This window comes from Ochotona princeps, chromosome 17, assembly GCF_030435755.1.
Source record: "Ochotona princeps isolate mOchPri1 chromosome 17, mOchPri1.hap1, whole genome shotgun sequence".
In the NCBI taxonomy this organism is placed as follows: Eukaryota; Metazoa; Chordata; class Mammalia; order Lagomorpha; family Ochotonidae; genus Ochotona; species Ochotona princeps.
Window position 1 is genome coordinate 50,574,106 of NC_080848.1, and position 22,494 is coordinate 50,596,599.

General features: G+C 44.7%; 1 protein-coding gene across 1 annotated transcript in view; it reads right to left on the minus strand.

Annotated features, from left to right (window-relative positions):
• Nucleotides 1-22,494, minus strand: part of DNAH9 (dynein axonemal heavy chain 9) — a 305,997-nt gene that overhangs the window by 204,021 nt on the left and 79,482 nt on the right. The window contains exons 20-25 of the mRNA XM_058676055.1: nucleotides 13,774-14,644; nucleotides 10,366-10,496; nucleotides 9,434-9,560; nucleotides 4,090-4,242; nucleotides 2,771-2,896; nucleotides 379-618 (exon numbers count right to left, since the gene is read on the minus strand). Of these exons, the coding sequence (XP_058532038.1) occupies nucleotides 379-618; nucleotides 2,771-2,896; nucleotides 4,090-4,242; nucleotides 9,434-9,560; nucleotides 10,366-10,496; nucleotides 13,774-14,644 (1,648 nt within the window). The remainder of the gene's footprint in view (nucleotides 1-378; nucleotides 619-2,770; nucleotides 2,897-4,089; nucleotides 4,243-9,433; nucleotides 9,561-10,365; nucleotides 10,497-13,773; nucleotides 14,645-22,494) is intronic.

Below are 22,494 nucleotides of genomic sequence, written 5' to 3' on the forward strand. Positions count from 1 at the left end.
TTCAATATACCTTACTAAACAGCATAGCATAGCCCATCTTAGCCGATTCAGATCAATTATAGTAGCTACAGTTGGGTTAAAAAAAATACTTAATACTAACTCAAAAGCCCATTTTATAGTAAAGTAATGAATATCTCATGTAATTTCCTGAATACTGTACGAAAAATCACCAAGAAGTTAAAAAAAAAATCCAAGGCCAATGTCATGAAGTCAGGGATCATCTACATACCGTCCTGATGGAAGAGTTTTAAAAGGCAGGAATAGCCACCATGATCCTCTTTCTGTCTGGTGAGTGTGGTGTAGATCCTGGAGACCCATGTCTGACTCCACGTCAGCTACTTTCACAAAGAGGAATATCTCTGGATCCTCAGGACCCACCTTCTGAGCAATCATCTTGGCCACAACATCCCGAGCATGCACATCAATGGTGCATATGGTCATGATCTTCTGCCGGTCCCCCTTGGACAGCTCGCCAACCAGCATGGTGATGAGTGTCTTCAGCTGGGCCACTTGCTTCTTGTAGTAGTCTTTCATGGCACTCTCATAGCCTTCCTCCAGTCTGGCAAACGCAATGCCCACTTCTGTTGTCCACCAGATCTGAGTGCAGGTCAAGGCCACCTACGGCATCAGGAGTCACTTAGGAAAGCTGTTACCATGGCTGTTCCCAACCTGCCTACTCATTGCACAGCAACGGCTCGAGATGTAATTGTGTGGGTGACGTTGCCCCTTCCCTCCACCCCTTTCTCCGGCATTGACTAAGTGAACCATATGTTCTACTTTGGTCTATGTCCTTGGAGGAGTGAAGCAGCTAAAACACAAGGTGGGGTAGGGCAAGGGGAAGCACTTTCTTCTCTAGAAAAATGTGTCAACCAAAGATTTATCTTGGTCAATCAACAGCTTCTAGAAATGGCTACACTGATCACTCAGGTTTTAACTTTCCAAGGCAGCAGTTTTCTGGACTCGAGAGGGTAGCAGTATGGAGACTGAGCATCTCAATAGCACTCCCTCTAACCTTCTGTGGTTTGAGGATTTTAACATCTGTGGCATGTTTGCTTGTCTATAGCACTTTGAATACATTTTTAGGGAGTGACATTATGGCCCAGAAGGTAAGGCTGCCACCTATAACACTGGCATCTCATGTTGGAGCTCTGATTCAAGTCCTGGCTGCTCTAACAATCCTGCTTCCACTGACATGCCTGAAAAAACAAGAGATGATGGCCCAAGTACTTGTGTTTCTCCCACCCACCTGGAAGATCTGGGTGGAATTCATGGCTTCTGACTTCAGATTGGCTCTGCCACACCTGCTGGGATCATTTGGGAAGTGAACTTGAGGTTGGACAATCTGTCCATGACCCACTTTATCTCTCTCTGTACCTTACCTTCAAATAAATAAATACATCATTTAAAAAGCCTATACCCTTAAATTATGTACTTTTGAAAGATAAGGTGACAATTTATTCAGAGTGGTAAACAAGATTTTCATACTTTTCAGAGATTAAAATTAATAAATTGAAAAAGTTATTGAAATAAAAGTTTCTCCTGTTTTTTAAAAATGCATAGTTTTGATCACTTATGGCATATAATGTATTTTATGTACTTTATCTGAGCGGAGAAAGACAGACAGACATAGATCTCCATCTGCTGGTCACTGTCCAGTTCCTGAACGATCTGGGGCTGGATCAGTTTGAGGCAAAGGGTCAGGAACTCAGTTAATAGTTCCCAATTGTTACCATCACCAATTGCCTCCAAGGGTCTGCCTTAGCAGAACCATCATCTGATCCCTCCCAGGATGCATTAGCAAGAAGGTGGATCAAAAGTACAGTGGCTAGGACACAAACCAGTACTTGAATTTCAGATGTGGGCATTCCAAGCTGCCTAACAATACCCACCCAGCCCCTTCTCTGCTTTTAGCTTGCCCATTGCTACTTCAAATCTCAGTTTGAATAGCTTATCATGAGGAAGGGAGTCCCCAGGCCCTGCTACCTAGTTACATGTTCCCAGTGAACACTGAGCTACTCCTAGTATCACATCAGTCACATTAGTGAGTGACTGAGTTCCATGCCAATCTGTGAATTCCAGCAGGTTCAGTTATGCAGTCTTATTCTCTACTTGTTCTTCTGCGCTCAATCAGGAGTTTCATAAAAATAAATGAACTGATTCATAGAATGGAGTTGTCCACATTTCTCCCTGTTGGAGCCAATGAGGGTAAAAATAGACCATCCTTGACTTCTTTATTTTCTTTAAAGATCTATTTATGTATTTGAAAGGCAGAATTACACAGAGAAGCAGGCAGAGGGAGAAACACACACACGCGTGAGATTTTCCATTTTTAGTCGCCAAGCAGCTGTAATGGCTGGGGCTAAGCCAGGCCAAAGCCAGGAGCCTGGAGCTCCAGCTGGATCTCCAATATGAGTGGCAGGGGCCCAAGTACTTGGGACATTGTCCATTGCTTTCCCACGCACTTTTGCCGAGAGCTGGAGTAGAAGTGGATCTGCTGGGACTTGAACAGGTGCTCATTTGGGATGCTGGTGTCACAGGTGGTGACTTAACCTGCTGAACCACAATGCCAGCCCTCCTCCTTGACTTTCCATGGTTTTCACCCCTGTTCCCTTTAGCTGACCCCTCCCAGCTGTCTAGAATTGAGGCCCCTCCTGACTGTGAAGCCCAGGGCAAGTCTGTGGGCTCAAAAACTCTGAAGGTTCAGGGAGGTTACTGATGGAGAAAGCCTATGAGAGGGAGAGAGCCCACCTAGGTGGTGCCAGGGGAATACCTGGGCTGGGTAGTCAAACAGCCATTGTTCCCTCAGCTTCTCTTCATATGCAGTGACGCCTTCTGTCATCTCATGCCTCACAGTCGCCTTCATGTGCACAAGCACACGGTTCAGCCAAATTTCTACCTGGAAGAAGATTTGGGTCAGGCATGACTTGCCTAAAGTGCTGGTATAAGCATTATGCTTCCTTCTACTCGGCCTGAGTGAGTGAACAAAGTGGGGCCTGGCCATGGGATCCAACCCTCCCCCACCTCCATCCCAACGACCAGCAGAAAACACAGGGAGATGTTCTGCTGGTGCAAACCAGCATGACAATGACGGAGAACCGGAGTTACCTATGCGCCCATGTGAAGCATGAACATCAGGGTAGCAGGGTCAGCAGAGGGAAGGCTGCTTCCCAGGGTTTGTATGAGGAAGTCTAAATCTGGGTTGAGCAAAGTGTAAATAAGTCAGTGGATACTTATCCCTGCGTTCATACTGAGGACGGAGATGAAAGCTGGGACTGTGCTTCCCAACTAAATGATTTTTGGATCCACAAAAATGCATTCTGAATGAAGCCCCGGGGCTACTAGCCAACCTCATCTCACTGAGAACTCGTGATTATTTTCCGGTAGAGAATTGCCTTCCCAGATGATATGGATAAAGGTAGCACACTGTAAAAGATGCTTTAGCGGCTGTTACTCTGCACTATATTGGAAGCCTTGAGGCAATGCTTTGCTGGGTCGCTGAGGATAAAAATTATGAAAGGGAGGGGGTTTATCACATCGTGGTGGTGCTGAAGTAAGGGCATGGGTGAAGACTCTGGGTCCGTGTTGTTTGATTTGGACAGGAAGGTAATTGGCTCCCCAAAGGGGATGGCTATGGGAGCAAGTGATTCAGATTTAACAGTGCAGAGAGGGGATTTCTTGGACAAGTGGTGGATTCTGAGGGACATTTTCTGCAGGGGAAAGAGAGCCAAGTGTAAGATTCCCTGGCAGGGTGCCCTCGGCGTTGTCCTCTTAATATCTCCTGATGCTGCTGATCATTTAAAAATATTTATGGTAGACTCAAGCAGTTGTTTCTGTGCATTTTATTCCTCTCTGCCCACGTTTTTTGGTGCAGGAAGGGAGATGGCTGGTGATAAATGTCCTTCCCAGAGAGGACAGCAGGGCACTAGAGCTTGTTCTGGTGTCAGTTCTAGTCAGGGGAAGTGGGCCATCCCAGCATATGGACAGCAGTGCAGGCTCAAGCCCAGCATCCCCAGAGTTGAGGTTGACCCTATTGCAGTGTAGAGACTAGAGGGAGGTAGGCATGGGGAGGGAGATGGGCTGTCGTGTTACCTGCCCACTGCAGTCACAGGGCTCGCTGAAGGCCACATACTCTTCTTCTTTGCTGTACATGCCGAGACTGATCTTGGTTGGTTTCTCACTGCCATCCAGCTGGAACTGCATCTTGGCAATGTTGTCAAAGAGTTTGGAAAGGTGGCGCTGAACCTATGAAGGAAAGTCATATCAGGGAACTGGAGAACAAGCCTAAGAAGCTGCTTGTCAGAACTGCTTTTTTTTTAAAAAAAATATTCATTTTTATTGGAAGGCACTTTTACAAAGAGAAGGAGATACAGAGAGATCTTTCAACTGCTCATTTACTCCCCAAGTGGCAGCAATGTCTGCAACTGAGCCAATTTGCGCTGGGAGTGTCTTCCAGGTCTCCTATGTGGATGCAGGGTCCCAAGGCTTTGGGTCATCCTCTACTGCTTTCCCAGGCTACAGGCAGCGAGATGGATGGGAAGTGGAGTGGCTGGGACACAAACCAGCTCCCATATGGGATCCTGGTGTTTGCAAGGTAAGAATTTAGCCACGTTGAGCCATCACATTGGGCCTGTTTACTAGAACTGTTCAGGGACCCATTGTGTATCAACTCTTGAGTGGTGGATACCAAGCATTTAGAAGGGAACTTTGTGAAAACACTGCTGATGAGAGGATAGGAGTTACATGAATCATATACAAGTGACTAAAGTATTATGACACGAATGGGAACTGTGCACGAGTTACAAACCAATGAAGCCACAAGTGGTTTAATTAAATTCCTTTTTTCTGGATCTACTATAGAAAAGATGATTTATCAATCTTTATGTAAAAAATACAATTGTACAAGAGGAGATGCGCAGAGTATGGGGTAGGAGAGTGCTGACGCCTTCAGGGCCGGAGGGTCATGACGGTTGGTGACAGGTGTGTGCAGGAAGCCACCTCGTGGCAAACAAACACAAACAGGGTGCAAGGCTAGGAAATCTGGCTGGGCCAAGTTGCTCCCCAACATGTGATCTGTAAAGCCTGTGGAAGTCATGCTGGTGAGATCGACACTGAAGTCCCGAGATAAAATAAGTGTGTGTCAATGTGTATCTCAGATTGAAGAAAAGACAGCCAGCAGAAAGTTGCCTTCCAAAGTTTTTTTGTTTTTAAAGATTTTTATTTATTTTATTACAGTCATATATACAGAGAGGAGGAGAGACAGGGAGAAGATCTTCCGTCCGATGATTCACTCCCCAAGTGAGCCGCAACGGCCGGTGCGCGCCAATCTGAAGCCGGGAACCTGGAACCTCTTCCGGGTCTCCCACGCGGGTGCAGGGTCCCAAAGCTTTGGGCCGTCCTCGACTGCCCTCCCAGGCCACAAGCAGGGAGCTGGATGGGAAGTGGAGCTGCCGGGATTAGAACCGGTGCCTATATGGGATCCTGGGGCGTTCAAGGCGAGGACTTTAGCCGCTAGGCCACACCGCCGGGCCCCCTTCCAAAGTTTTCTCAGTAGATACAAAGGCCCCTTGATTGTTGGGACCCAAGTTGTAACACTAAATTTATTCTTATTTTTGAAGATTTATTTATTTACTTAAAGTCAAGTGTGAGAGAAAGAAAGAGAGAGAGAGAATCTTCCCTCTGCTGGTTCACTCCCCAGATGGTTAGTTGCTAGGGCTGAGCCAAGTCCTAGCAAGCAGTTTTACCTGAGTTTCCCACACATGTGTCTGAGGCAGCTGGATTGGAAATGGAGCAGCTGGACATGAAGTGGCATGCACATGGGATACCAGTGCAGTAGGTGGCACCTTTACCTGCTTTGCCACAGCACCAACTCCTGTAGTGCTCTTACTTATAGGAGAGGGAGAATCCAAGCATGTTCATTCAGGGAGATTATGACGGTTGTTGAGCAGAGACTACCCCCACTGACTTGGGATATATATCTCAATGGGACAGGTCTGTCTTTACCCATGTACAAACACTCACGGTCACAGTGCATTAAAACAACAACAGTCACGATATGAGACCTATGAAAGTATCCTGAAATTTAATAGGAGAAATCAGAACTCAAAGAGGTAGAGCAAGAACGTAAGTATATTTAAATCTTTTTCTTATTGACTGGAGTGTTTCTTCATGTGTATTTTGTTTATTTCTCTTGCCACATATCTACATATTATATATGTATTATTTATATACATATGCACACGTTTACGGGGAAAATGATTTTGGGAAAAAATCACCTAGTTTTGATCTCAATTACAAAACAGAAACGTGGATTCTGTAAAACACACGGTAAGGGGGCTGGCACAATTGCTCAACAGGCTAATCCTCCATCCTCTGTACCAACTCCACTTCTGATTCAGCTATGGCCTGGGAAAGCTGGAGAGGACGGCTCAGGCTTTTTGGACAAAGCACTCCTGTGGGAGACCCAGAAGAGGCTCCTAACTCCCAGCTCAGATCAGCTCAGCTCTGACTATTTTGGCCAGAGGATGGAAGATCTTTTTCTTTCTTTTCTTCTCTCTGTGGATCTACCTTTCCAATAAAAACAAAATAAATCTTTTAAAATATAAGGTAAAAGAGTAGTTGAAGAGGCAGAGAGAGAAAAAAAGGAGAAAATAACAACAACACAGCACGGTTTCCAACATTATTTTTGATTTGAAAGTGCTAAATTGACCCAAAAGATTAAATATGGTGAGTAAACTTGAGAAACTATGGAAGAATAGCACAAAAGGGCTAAAAGATAAAAATGTGATTAAAATGTGTGTGTATATACACACACACATATATACACACACACATTACAATCTCAATTAATGAAAATGTAACAGCCTTGAAAGAAGAAAAATCCAAATAAATGGAATAGAACCATTGCTATAAAACAGGGAAATTCTTTTTAAAAGACAATGAAGGGCCCAGCAGCGTAGCCTAGCGGCTAAAGTCCTCGCCTTGAACGCCCTGGGATCCCACATGGGCGCCGGTTCTAGTCCCGGCGGCTCCACTTCCCATCCAGCTCCCTGCTTGTGGTCTGGGAAAGCAGTCGAGGACAGCCCAACGCATTGGGACACTGCACCCACGTGGGAGACCCGGAAGAGGTTCCAGGTTCCTGGCTTCGGATCGGCGCACATCGGCCTGTTGTGGCTCACTTGGGGAGTGAATCATTGGACGGAAGATCTTCTCCCTGTCTCTCCTCCTCTCTGTATATCTGACTTTGCAATAAAAATAATAAATAAATCTTTAAAAAAAAAGACAATGAAGGCTCTTTTTTTTTTCTTTCTCTTCACTGGGAGTCGGGGGTGGGGAGAAAAGAGAGAGAGAGAACACCTTCTTTTGCCAGTTCACCCCTAAATAGCTGCAATGCCTATTGCAGGCCAGGCCTAGGAACTCAACTAAGATCTCCGACTCAACCATCAGAGCCATTGTGTATCGCTTCTCAAGCTCTGCATTAGCAGGAACATGAAACTAGGAACAGAAGCCAGTATACGGATGCCCTCACTGGTGCTTTAACTATTAAGCTATAGGACTGCCTTTTAGCTCTGGTTTGTTATGGGAAAATACAATATGTCAGGCAAAAAATTGACAAAATAAAGCAAAGTTCAAAACATAGCCACATTTTAAAAAATTCAGTTCAAATTTTGATCCCCACATGGATCCACCTAGAAAGATACTAGGTGATCTTGAGAGCTGCAGGTGCAGGTGGTGTGACGCAACATGTTAAGCTGCTGACTGGCATGCCTATACCTGATGTCAGAGTTCCTGGTTCAAGTTCTGGCTACACTGCTTCTCATCCAAGTTACCGTAAATGATGGCTCAAGGAACTGGGTACCTGACACCTAAAGGGGGGATCCAGTGGATTTCTGGGCTCTTGGTTTCAACCTGGCCCAGCCTCAGCTGTTGTGGCCACTTGGGAGTGGACCAGTGGATGGAAGGTTCTCTTTATCTCTCCAATAAGAAATCAACAGAAACAAGCACTTAAAAATGAGTATACATTCTGTATACAAAAGGTATTAACAGTGTGTCCACGACTGGGCCCCTTGTGTACACAGAATTAGCGAAAATACACATCCAAAGTGTTAGGACAATTGGCCTGACAAGGCTACAAGCAGGTAGTCTAAAGGCTAGTGGAATGCTAGTTGCTCTGGAAAGCCTCTGCACCTGGGGACATTGAAAACTGCTAAAAAAACGCACTGTGAACTTCACCCAGGAGCCTTTCTGCACATCCCCACCAACCTTATGAGGGTCCCTGAGGTGGACTGCCCCTACTCCTACAAGTTGCTTAAGAAGAGCCTGTGCTGCTACTTCGTAGAAACAAAGCCTGATTTCAAATCCCCTGCTCTCCGCCTGGGCACTCTCTTTGAATTCCCATCACCTTAAAAAAAATCTTTATATATTTTCTACTAAACCATTTCAATGTCCAATTAATACAAATTCCAATTTTATTTCTCCATGGGGATTATGACATTTAAAAATACACAAACACATTTTTATTTTTAATGGACAATAATTACGCATTTATTGGGTAGGGTGTACTATTTCAATACTTGTATACAAATCTGTCATGATGATATGTAAAGAGCAGAATGCTGGAGTAGAGCCTACAACTGAAAGACTGTATTATTCTAAAACACAGGGAGGAAAGAGGAGGAAAGGCGTAAAGCCCTATAGCTACAAAACTGTAAAATGGAAATGAAGAATTAAAACAAAAAGTGTAATGATCAGATCACAATCATCGGCATTGCCACTCCTTCAAACATTCGTCATGTCTTTGGGTTGTGATCGTTCAAAATCCTTTCCAGTAGCTGTTTGGGAACATGCCACTGACTGATCTCAATGGTAGCCATCTCACTCTTCTGTAGATTAGAAGTTATTCCTGTCAACTGTACCAGTCAGTCATCATCCTCTCTCAACCCCTGATCTCTGCCTCACACCACACAACTCTTACCTCATTCTGGAAACTGCTTGTTCTATTTACTCCTAAGAAATCAACTTTTTAGCTTCTGCCTTTCAGTGAAAATACGCAGTATTATCTTTCTGTGCCTAGAATCTTTGACCTAGTATCATGTTCTCCAGGTCTGTCTCTGTTGCTGCCAATGGTGGGATTTCAGTCTTCTTATGTAGCTACCATTGTTGATCACGAGTCACTAGGTCTGCGTCCAGAATCAGATCAAAGGCATTCTTGACAAGGGCTAAACGTCATGCACCTTTGCCATCCTCAAAATGTATCATGTCTACTTTAGTGAGCAGCCTCTGCTGGGGCTTGGGGGACAAGCTGAGCAGCCCTCGTGGTGGTAATGAAGATGGCCACATGGTTGCTGATGATGCTGGTGGTAACGCAGGATGGAAATGCCCGCTATAGGATGGGAGGCATAAGGAGGACTCTGAGAGAGCAGCACTCCTGGCTTACCTGCTGTGGAGCCGTGCCATTGGACAGGATGTCTAACAGATCTGAAGAGGAGAGAAAGTAGAACCGAGGGAAGGCCAGTCTCTTGGTGTCCAGGTACTCTGCCAGGGCCTTCTCACACAGGCACAACCTGAGGGGACAGAACAGGGGATCTCCTGATTCACATGACCTGATCCTTTACTCACACATGTAATTCCAATGCAAATATGTTTGGTGGTAGAGTAGATGCTGAAACTGGCACCAGAAACACCTATGGATATTTCCACACTATAATACACACTGAGGTATTTCAACCAGTATAGATACGTTGAGGCTGTCAAGAACCTGACATAGTATACACTTTGACACACAGGTGATACACAGTAAGCATGTAGCCTGGCAGTGGAGGGATCCTCTTGGGATGCCTGAATCTTACGTGGAGAGATGGGTTAAACTCCCAGTTTCTAGCTTGTGCACACTCTGCTAGTGATGGCTCAAGAAATTGGCTTCCTGCCGCAGACACGGGAGACTGGGATTGAGATCCTGGCTCCTGGCTTTGTCCTGGCCCAACTCTTGTCTATCACAGGCATTTGGTGAGAAAACTAGTAGAGGGCAGCATCTGTTTGTCTCTAACTTGTTGCATCCAAACACACAGGCAAAGCAAGGGACACGCGCAAACATTCGTGTGCACCTGCTCCAGCAGAGAGAAATGTGGGGGAGGAAGGAAACCCGAGGGCCTCTCAAAACATTCATGCTGAAGTAGAACTAATCTTTTTGTTGTTGTTTAAAAAAGTTTAGTAATTCATGTGTAGCTTTTCCTTACTGGACATGCTTCATGAATGTACTGAAGAGCCCTCATGTTGCCCCTCCATCACAGACAGGACATCCAACAGACCATCCCCTGCTAAGCAACCACCCTGTGCTCTATAGTCACCCCCTGGTACCCCAGGCATCACCTGCTCTGAATATCCTCCAGCTTCTCATACAGGCCAGGTTTGTTGGTTGCTTCCACTACATTTGGAGTTTTCTGAGCAGCGTAAGCTAACTCTTTAAAATCCAGGTCGATACTTTGAAATCTTTTAGATTCCTGCAAATGAAAACATGGATTTGGGGGGTAGGTGGAATGAGCTTCACTGCCCTCAATTCCAAGGAGCTCCCCTTGGGTAGCTCGTAGGCGCAGAGCCTGTTCCTGGCTCCTCCAATACTGAGATCAGGGTCAAAGGAGGAAGCACCAGCAATTCTCAAACAATTGAGTCCTAGAAACTTCTCACATTAAAAGAATAAATCATCGCAGAGTCCAGAGAGTTTTGTTTATGTAAGTAATAAGTCATCTATCAGAATCATCTCTATCAGGGGCTAAAATTGTAGAGATTTTTAAAAAGAATCATTTATTCATTTAAAAATGAACAACAATAAACTCAACTTGCTAGCATACTAACAAACCTTTCAGTAATCATTTATTTAAAGATTGATTTTATTTGTGTGAAAAGCAGACTTATAGAGAGAATGAGAGATACACACACAGAGAGAAGACAGAAATCTTTTACCCAGTGGTATACTCCCCAAGTGGTGGCAACAGCTGGTGGCTGGGTCAGACTGAAGCCAGGAGCCTAGGAATCCATCCAGTCTCCCACGTGGGACAAGGGACCAGGGACCTGTGCCATCCTCCACTGCTTTCCCAGGCACATTAGCAGGGAGCCGGATAAGAACTGGAGCAGCCGGGACTCTGTCTGGTACCCATTTGAGTTGCTGGCCTTGCATCCCAATGTACCACAACACCAGCTGCTCAAATAATTAGTTTTCAAAACAAAAATATGACTTTGAGAAAAAATGGCATCGTTTCACTTTTCATTTTTTGCTTCAGATCTCTTTCATGCCTGACCTTCTGGAAGACGGCAGGATTGGTTCTCATCCATGCTTCTGCACCCATCTTAGTACACAGTGAACACTGGAGAACTGCACTGTACACTCAGGGGAAATGAAAAGAGTAAGCAACATCTTAGCATGAGTACTATAAAAGTTTTGACCTTGAGGCCACCCTGCAAAAGTTGTATGGGATCCCCTCACCTCAGATATAAACACATGTTTTCTAAGTTAAGAGTAGCTCTAGTTTCTTTGGGGTCTCATCCAAAGTTTCCAATGTCAAAGTAAATTTCTCCTCAGCATATGTAATTTTGTGATGTAATTTGACACCATTGTTTTCCTGAAACAAACACCAGCCTCATTATCCTGCTGGAATGATTTGAGACACTGATATAGTTGTCCAATCGAATAAACAGGTTCCACGTCTGTAGATTCAGGCAACTACAAACCGACGACATTGTGCCTGTGGCCATCATTATTTCCCAAGATGTGTAAGGAATAGTCATTGACATAGGATTTACAATGCATTAGGTATTATAAATAATCTGGATATGACTGAAAGGAAAGGGAAGTCTGTGCAGGTTCTATAAAGGTACTATACTGCTTTATGTAAGTGACTTAATTATCCCTAGACGGTGGTCATGTGGAGGGTCCTGAAACCAATGCTTTGTGGATACTGAGGGATCTCCAGATATGCAAAGTGATTTAAGTCAACGCTTGGAAACTGTATCGTTATTATTAGCTAAGAATTATCCTAAAGGTAAGTGCTATGTGCATTATCTTAATGAACTGTGAAGTAAGTATTGATATCTGTCCCATTACACAAAAATACATGAAGAAAACTAGGCACTGAAAGGTTATAGCACTTGTCCCCATGGCTGAAGCCCTGCTGTCTTTGTCTCTCCATATCAAGTTTATGGAAGTACTGGAAATATCTGTTATAAACTTTCAGGCAAAAAGATGTGGATAGAACTTGTAATCACAGGTGCCTGAACTGTGGTACAGCTGTTTAGGCTGTTGCTTGCCATGCTGGTATCCCCTTCGTGTGATGGTTCCAGTCCCAGCTGCTCTACTTACAAATCAGCTTCCTGCCAATGTTCCTGAGAAAATAGCAGAAGATGGCCTGTGTACTTGGGCCCCTACCATCCATATAGGAGACTCAAATGAAGCTCTGCCTCTTGGTTTTGGGTTGGCCCAGCACCAGCTTTTGAAGCCATTTGGGGGAGTGAACCAGAAGATAAATCCATCTCTCTGTCTCTCCTTTTCTCTGTGTAACTTCACTTTCAAATAAACAAATGAAACTTTCTTCAAAAAGACGCTGTAATTACACTGACAGTAGTTATGTAAAAATAGGTATAGATGTGAACAAAATTGGGAAATCTTTATGAGTAAAAAACAGTTACTAGTTAGGATGAAAGATGGTGGATAATTGTACTATGTTTTGAGATTGTTTCTGTTGTGTTAATAAAAGCAAACACAAGTATTTAAGTATTTTGCACACAAATCTGTGGCACTGTTTAGTAGCTGATGATAATTAATATTTTAATAAAAACTCTTGCATGTCTCCTCTAAATTCTGCAAAAATTTTCACCTAGGTCCTTGCCTGCAAACAATAAAACCAGCTTTTCTTCCTTCACCAGCATCTGAGATAAATAAAACCTGCTTTATTCAATTTGGTTTATTTGCAACTGCTATCAGGGGATCATTTTCTGTTACTTCTTATTGTAGACATACAACCTTTAATCTGCGCTGAGGTAATGTGCCTTTGTTGGGGGAGCATGCTTCTAAGCGCTGCATGACCTGTGACATTTTGGAATCAAACTAATTTGTAGGCAAGGAACTCACTGCTCACTGTTCTGAAGGGACACAGAGGAAGTCAGAAAAATAATAATAATAAAAAAAAACAGTTTTCAGATGAATTGGGGTCTATTGAGAGAGGGGATGGTTAGTAGTGCGTTAATTAGAATTAACAACCGGGGGCAATCAAACAGAGAAGCCAATGAGCAGAATGTGTGCTGAGGGGCAGCCATTGTTTGGTGTTTTAACTGAGAGGTGGTAGTTAGCCAGTTGGCACCGGTTAGAGGATTACAGAACGGCTCGCTGCTCAGCAGCAGCCCCAATTCTCTTGGAAATGAGACTCTCTTTTAGTCAATATCTTCATCTTAAGGATCTGTGGTGCAGCCCATGTAGAGCTGACCCTCCACTGGCAATAGAAGTGTGCTCCACCTCGTTTCTCGCACACACTGAAAAAAACAAAAAACAGTTCTTTCATTTATTTCTTACTCAGTTAAAGACAAATGGCCCAGGGCACATTCTTCCTTTGTTCTCTCTTCCACTGCCTGCCTTCCAGTGGGTGGCAAGATCAGTGTTTGAGGGTTTGGGGAAGGTTGGAGCCCTGCCCAGAAGCTAAAGCCAAGCGGCCGAAAAGGAAAGCCTCTGGACAATGCAGAGGGATGGAGGGAGTTTCCTGGACTTGAGAGCAGGATTTCCTCAGCAGGTACCTGGGGTAGCTGAGCCCGAATGTCTTCAGAGCCGATGAATATGCTTTCTAGGTGAGACCAGGTTCGTTGCACCTCGAACCAGAGCGAGAGGACTGCGTCAGCTGTGGACAACTTCTTTTGCCAGCCTGACACTTCCTCCAGGAAGAAAGCAATGTACTTGGATGTCATCAGGTTCTGGAGTTGGACCTGGTTATCCTCTAGAACTTCAATGAGATCCTCGTTGGACTGCAGCAGGGGGACGTAGGTCCGTGGGTGGGGCTCGTACTGGAACTCCATGTCAGCCCATGTGGTCTGCAGCTCCCGGAGGGTCTTCTCCATGCACATCTCTTTCACAGCTTTGTCCACGATGCCCCGGACCTCGTCTTCAAAGTGGTGCAGCTGGAGCTGCAGGAGGTGTGCCAGGGTGATGCTCTCATCCATGGTGAAGCTCACACCCGTGGCCTGCATCAGCTGCCTCCAGTGCCGCTCCCGGATGGCTGGATTCCGCAGCTCAGTCACTGCCCTCAGGGAGGTCAGGGTGTTCAACACAATGCTCTCCAGGCCTGTGAATGCGTCCCAGGCCCTGACCTCCTTGTCGAAGTTCCGGATGTTCCGGGCGAACATTTTGCACTCCAATTCCATGGCCTCCACGTTGATATCCTGCCACCGGGTGGTCTCCCAGGCACGGATGCTGGACGTCACCATTCCAATGGTGTCCCAGAGCTCTTTCAGCTGGCAGACTTCCTTGCGGCACTGCCGCAGCTGCTTATAGTCAGGAACATTGACCTCGAACAGGCTAGCAGACTCAGCAATGGAGGCCATGACAGATTCCATCTGCTGGATCTCCACGTGCTTGGCATCCAGCATTTGATGAGGGTGCAGGCTGTCAAATCTGCAAAACATCATGCATTCTCTTTGTAAGTCAAGTCTATAGGATTCAATTCTCTGAATTACTAAGGTGATACATACTGAAACTCTTCAAGATCTAGTATTTTCAGCAAAGAACAGGGCTTTTCTCAGTAATGTCTAAATCTGGGAAGAAACAAAGTCCAGAGGAGGTTGGGTGGGAGGAGCGCTGGAGGTGAGGTGAGAGGTGATAGACATGAGCCCCTGTGTGGGTTCTTTCCTCATAGCTGAGAAGGTAACAAAAATACCACCATCTTCACCTCCCTCAACTTTCCCATCCAGGTATTGAGATGCTCACCTTCTTACCCAAACCCCCTTTACACCCTTCCCTTCATTTAGCTGTTGGCTTCTGTGAGACCACATAATATCATAGAGCACTGCTGAGTCCTTGTAGAAGCTGGGGAGCGAGACCTGCTGACAGGAAACCAGTGGTAGACAGGTTTTCTTACATGTGCAACCCTGATCCATCCTGGCATTGCTCCTTCTAATGCAATGTTCTCTCAAACTTGGCTGCCTGTTAGAGTCTTCCAAATGCTCTAATAAAACCCCTGCTAAGAGCTCTCATTGTGCCACTCTGGATTAAGTTGCTGTCTATGATGCCAACATCCCGCAAGGTTGCTGATTCCACTCCTGGATGCTCCACTTTAGATCCAGTTCTGTGCTAAAGCAACCGCAAAAGCAAAATCTTTAGGTCCCTGTACGCACATGGGGGTCCCAGATGGAGTTCCAGACTGCTGCCTTTGGCCTGGCCCAGTCCCAGTTGTTTGCAGAGTAAACCAGCAGCTGGAAGACATGTATGTGTGAATGTGTGTGTGTGTGTGTGTGTGTGTGTGTGTGTCCCCTTCTCTCCGTAGTTCCCAGGCCCAGACTGCTCTTCAGACCAGTTAAATCAGAGTCACTGGTGGGGCAGGGGCCAGACAGAAGTGTCTTTGACATTCTCCAAGTAATTCCTGCACGTCAAGGTGATGTCCTCATCCATGATGAGGCTCAAACTGCTGGCCTACATCAGCAATACACAGCGTTACCCTGAGTTGGAGAACCTCTGTCAGCGACCCTGAAGAGACAGTGTAAAGTGCTTACTGAGCAGGGAGGGGGAACATCAGGTCTGCAGAATGTGTAAAATGCCCCAAATCATTTGGTCTGGTCCTGCCTAAGGCAACTGCAGGCAGAACTTGAAATTCAATAACTCTACATCTGGATAATTTTTAAACTGATAATTTTGCATGATCTGTGAATGATGCAAGAACTCTCCACTTTGGCCTTCACAATTCCTAGCCCTGGTGGTGGTCCCCCTTTCCTTTGTTGTGAACCTCAAGCCAGGTTCCTCCTCTTCCGAACTGTCCCCAGTGATCTCCTTCTAGTGGCTTGTTCCCACTCTCTGGGCTGCTCCCTTCTGCAACGTGCAGCTGGGACAGCATCGGGCTCTGTGCCAACTCAAGCAGGCACTGTGTCTCACTTGACACCTGGTGCACGTTTCTGTACCCTCTTCCTCCAGGGCTTCAAGGCACACATCCAATGCCCTGGCTCTGGATCCTCCTGCCAGCCCAACGTGCTCCTGCTACCCCAGCAGGCATGCATTCCTGCCACAGTCTGCCCGTGTTAGAACCCTATGTTCAAAGGAAGCCACACACAGTCAGACAATGCTGTTTTAGTGGGGAGCACTCCTAACCCGATCGTTTAAGGAACCTCTCTCATTTTCCTTCTTTAATTTCCCTTGAATCTCTGTACCCCAAATTCAGGTTTCCTTGTTGTGGTTTGCCTGGAGGGCTAGATCTTGGGACCATCATGACCTCAGGGGGTAGGCTCTCCAGAATCAGAACAGGGCATGCCAGGGCTCATCATTGAGGGCAAAGTGGAGAGAAAATGAGTCTTCAGAGAACGAGCCATTTCCTCCTGTTTATTACTTGAGATTATTTCCGAAGCTTGTGGGAAATGGAAGCAAAAGATGTGCTTATTTTTGGTGCAAGAATTTTTGAAATCTGTCCGTGTAAGAGGTCTTCAAGAAGTTCATAAGAACGTGTATTACAAAAAAGAAAACTATGGAATGTTTTTAGCTCCAATATAAGCATGTTTTCATACCCCATTTCCACAAACCTTTTGAAGTATCCTCTTTTGTGTGTGTTTCCATTTGTGGGCACACATGACTGTGTATGTGGGTTGGGGAAGCTGCAGAGAGGAAGGGAGTTCTTTCTTGGCCTGCTCCTCTTCTTCACTTGCCTTCAGAAAATCTGATGTGATGGATGGATTTAATCCTAATGAAAGTCATTTGCCTCAACTTCTTACCACTTATGCCTGATTATCATGCAACACAATATCAGCTATGCATACTATTAAATTAAAGTCAGATTAACTTTGATGCTTGTTATGTTTGATTCCTTCTTGTTCCATCCAAATAATTTTTGGCTCAAGGGCTTTTGTTGTAGATTTTATATCTGTGTTTTATTTTTAATTTATTTATTTGAAATCTAGGGTTACAGAGAGAGGGAGAGGAAGAGAGAGATCTTTATCTTCTGGTTTATTTCCCAAATGGTTGCAACGGCTAGGGCTGGACCAGGCCCAAGCCAGGAGCCTGGAACTCTATCCAGGTTCCCTATATGGATGTCAGGGGTCCAAGCTCTCAAGCCAACTGCTACTGCACCATCAGGTCATTATCAAGGAGCTGGTTTGGAAGTGGAGAGGTCAGGACTAAAACCAGCACTCATGTGGGATGCTGTCACGGCGGGCAGTGGCTTAAGCTGGGCACCACAATTCTAGCCCCGCAGATTTGGATCTTAAGAGAATGTCTGAACATCACTTGTCTGTCTGTGCTGTTCCTCAGCCTCTAGGTATTTCACAAGGGAATGGATGGTTGGGACTAGAGAGATAGAGACAGCCCTCTGTCTATAGCCAAGGACATTCTCCTTTATGGGTGATTTTTTTCTAAATGGACTAGAAAACAAATAAACAATAACATCCTCTAGGCCAGTGGCTCAGCACAGAAGATCACCAAGCATGAGTGGTTTTCTGGCTCTTCACTTGCTCAGACTAAGTGTTGGTGTATGCAGGTTCTGCTTTATGATCTCGCCTAGAATGAACTTAACTTGGCCTTCCTGTGTTCACCTAAGATCTATAAAGTTCCAGATGAATTCTGTTTAATTTATTTATTTTTTTAAAGATTTATTCATTTTTATTACAAAGTCAGATATACACAGAGGAGGAGAGACAGAGAGGAAGATCCTCCGTCCGATGTTTCACTCCCCAAGTGAGCCGCAATGGGCCGATGTGCGCCGATCCGAAGCCAGGAATCTGGAACCTCTTCCGGGTCTCCCATGCGGGTGCAGCGTCCCAATGCATTGGGCCGTCCTCAACTGCTTTCCCAGGCCACAAGCAGGGAGCTGGATGGGAAGTGGAGCTGCCGGGATTAGAACCGGCACCCATATGGGATCCTGGGGCTTTCAAGGCGAGGACTTTAGCCGCTAGGCCACGCCTCCGGGCCCTCTGTTTAATTTATTAATGGAGTATGACTCAGAAGTAACTGATTAGGCAAGATGTGAGCAATTGCAAGATTCGGGTATACACAAAAGGTAATAAATGCTTGCTCACCGTTTTTCCCTCAGCATATGTGAGCATCCTTAAGTCAATGCTGGTTCCTCAAATATTTGTAAGAGGCAAATATTTGTCAAACCTATTCCAAATTCAATCCACCCTGTGGCATAATTTTTATGTATAGCTTAAATTTGTGGACAGCCATTTCCTGTAGTTGAGCATGCAGTAAAAACTAATTTGGCCTAAGTTGTGGAAGCAACCTCTAGACGTGAAGACAGGTAGCCCTCCTAACATTTCAAATCTCTAGTGCAAATTGTCAGAGTACTCAGAGGTCTGATTCATGCGCCTAATAAACTTGGAGCCATTCTCCAGATCTTGGGGGAATGATACAGTATAAGAACAAGGATGTAATTGGAGGCAAAAGGGTGGGCCAAGTCTGTGAGATTGAAACAATAATGCAGACATTTTTTTTTTCATCTAAAAGAGAAATGTCTGGAAGGCCTGGATAAAATGAAAGTACAGTGGAGACCAGTATTGTGGGGTAGCTTGTCATATGGACACAATGTGAACCTGGCTGATGCACTGCTAACATAACTCCCTGCTAATGCATCACAAAAAATGGTAACAGAGGGTGCAAACACTTGGGGCCCAGACATCCATGTAAGAGACCCCAATGGAATTCAAGGTACCTGGTTTTGGCCTGCCCAGCTCTAATCGTTGCAGCCATTTGGGGAATGAAACAGCAGGTGGAAAATGTCTTTCTTTTTCTCTCTCTCGCTCTCTCCCTCACTCTCTCTGTAACTACATCTTTCAAATAAAAATAAACCTTAAAAATTATGATGAAGAGAAATGAAAATACCATGTTTGTGTGTGTAATATGTTAGAAAAAAGGCTTGATTCTTGCTTGATTCAGACATTATCATAGAGACAGAGCAGAGTAAATGACTCCAGTTGTTCTTTTAGAAGCTAGATACTGGTCAGTGTTAACCCCTATGCCACATTTGCATATATGGTGAATGATGGCACACTCCTTGATACCCGCGTATGTCACAAAACACAAGGTGCCCAACTCTGAACTTGGGATCCCCAATCCTTCAGGTTCTGGGCCTGCCCATCTCATTGGACAGTGGAATCACCATCTACCTGCTTGCCCAAGCCAGCAAATGGTCTCTGTCTCCCCACTGCTCATATTCCATCAGTCCCACTGATTCTTGTCTCCTAAATCTCTCTCAAATCCATTTACTTTTCTTTCTCTGCTACTGCTTCAGTTTGGGCCCTACCACTTCTCATCTGAGCTGTGGTGGCCACTCTCACTGAATACCTAGTCTTGAGGCTGTCTGGCTCTATTTTGCTTTCCACAGCCACTAGAAAGTATGGTTCAGATTACAGATGGTGCAACTTGTGCCTCCCCCCCCCCTTTTTACTTGCATGATGGTGTGAAATGAATGAACATTAGGAAGTTTGAATTTATGCCTTTCCCCAGGCTAGCGATCTGTGGTTTGATCCTTTCTTGGTGGTACTGGGTGGAGGCAGCAAACACAGGCTCCATCCAGGCCCACAGTCAGGAGACAACCAACCAATCCTTTAGAGTTTGGTGAGTTTCTAAGCCAGGAAATTCAATAGCTTAGGTGTGTCAATCACATTTTCCACGTACAGCAATTGTAGCTTAGATGTGTTTGTTGGTACATAACTGCATCGTAAGTTGAGGATTATCTCTAAGTTGGTCTCACACATCAACTTCCCTGTGGCTCAACACGAGAACATCTGGACGTCTCATTCTCATCTCCTGCTCCCTGCATCCCAGACATACCTACCTACTACTCTTCAGCATGTTTCTCACACTGCCTTCCTTTGGACTATGTGTTGCTTCCTTGCCCGGAAAACATTTTTCTTTCCACTCATCCCCTTTTGGGGGTCCAAAATCGATTGTATTTGCCATTGGCTCAATCATCATTTTCTATGGGTGTATGTGAAATGCATCCTTAGTAGGGTTTAAGATAGCATCCAGGGTTCATATCTTGCTGCTAATTTCTGACACTGTCCCTAGCTTGCTATCAGTCCTTGTGTTTGGAGATGTATATCATCTCAATATCCTAGCAACGACCTAGGATATATTCTCTTCAATGTTGAGACCACACTGGAAGCCTAAATCAAGTGAATGACTCAGATCAACTGCTAGAATAAGGTCAAGATGAATAAATGACATGTCTTGAGCTATTGATATGATCCTTGGAGACATAATGACTAATGTTTCTCTTTTCTCCAATTGTTAAAGAGACAACTGGCACCATGGAAGTAATACTAAACCCTTATGTTCTCATGCATGTGTCCTACAGGACAGCACCTGATGGGAAAGTACCTTCCAGAAGAGGCTCCCAGACACTCATAAATCTACGTTGTCATCTTAAGAACATTAGTGATCTTCACTGAGCTAGAGCTCACGGGGCTAGCTTGTCATACTACCAAAAACTCAGTCTACTTTGGTCTTGTGGGTAAGAAGCCTGTATATCCTAGCATCATGGTTTGAGGTCATGTGCATTAGGGCAGGAAGACCAAGGAAGGAAAGGCTGCCAGAAATGTGGAGAGTTCTTTTCACTTAAGTGGAGAGAAATAGTTGCCAGTTTTAGGGGATGTGAAAATTTTGAATCATGGTATGATGATACAACCAGTTATTGTGGTGTGTGAGCACTCCTCTAGGAATATGCTGATGTAATCTGGAATTAAGAACCAAAGAAGGGGTATAAATGAGAAGCTCAGCAGTTAAGACACCAGCATCCCATATCTGGGTCGCTGGCTTCAATCCTTGGCCCTGGTTTCTGACTCCAGGTTCCTGTCAATAAAACTCTGGGAGGCAGTAGAAGATACCTAGTTCCCTGTCATCTATATGTGAAACCCCTAACCAAGTTTCTGAGTGCTGCCTCTGATCTTCGTCCAGCTTTGGTTGTTGTGGGCTTTTGGAGAGTGAACCAGCAAAAGGAATATTTCTTTTTCTGCCTCTCTGCTTAAATAAATGCATAGCAACTAATTATAAAAAAGAACCAAAAGAGGATATAAAATGTGGCTTGGACATGGAAAAGGAACCTGAATCCAAATGATCAGAGTTCATAAAGTCCCTGATGAACGGCAAGGTCCTAGAGATGCACTCATTTGCTTTTCCTTCATCAACAACAAGAAGATTAGAAGCTGAGCTTAACCTGTGTAATGCAATCAGGAGCAGAAACTTGTGCTCACAGAGGAGCACTATCAGGGTTTGCAATTTAGAAATTCATAGATGATTTAAAAGGGAAGGAATTGGAATTAAAGTCATTTGTCACATACAACACCTCAAAACTGTAAAAATGCACAAAAACCAAACCAAGCAACAAAACACATGGGTTGACACCCGTTAAGATCCCCTTCTGCAAGAAATCTATAATTCTGCTTGAGACTCTTGACAAGAAGAGAAATACATCAAAATTGCAGCAACATTTGGTTTCCCACACTGCTGTGAGCAGTTCTTTTGAACACATTCTCTTCGTAGGATTCATCTGCATGTCAAATCAGCAGATGTGAATTTGGAAAACCCAGCTTAAGAGTAACTGTATCCTCACAGCCACCAGATACCAGTGCTAAGAAAGAAAAAACGAATGCAGCTATCAAATAAAAATAAAACTAAACTAAAAGGAAAAAAGAAACGCAGCAGCTGATCAACATCCGCACAGCGTTACAATGAAGGAAACACATCTCTCACAGACACACAAAAGCACACCAGCATTCTTTCTGGGGAGGTGGTCTCAGAGATCTCTTTTGGGAAGATATTTTTTCAAGCATCTTCTTTGGAAACTTTCTCGTTAGACAGCTGATGCCAATGTATTAGTGTTCCAGGAAATGGAAATGCTAATTATGCTAATTGTCTGATTTGATCGGGACGTGCCGCTTGCTTGTGTAGAAGTGTTGTTCTGGGCTTGGCAGCGTGGCCTAGTGGCTAAGGTCCTCGCCTTGATCCCATATGGCCGCTGGTTCTAATCCCGGCAGCTCCACTTCCTCTCTATCTCTCCTCCTCTCAGTATATCTGACTTTGTAACGAAAATAAAATAAATCTTTAAAAAAAAAAAAAGAAGTGTTGTTCTGCGCCCCATTAATGATGTGCAAAGTACTATGTGTTTGTCAACATTTAAAGAAAATTAAATTATAAAGAAAATGAAAATTTCACAATGAAAGAGGAAGACAGAGCAGTGTCGTTTTTATGCCTGCTACCTTCGGTGTGGTTATTAATACTGAATAACAGCACTAAGACTTAGAAGCCATTTCCCTCGCCAACGTTGGCCTTGC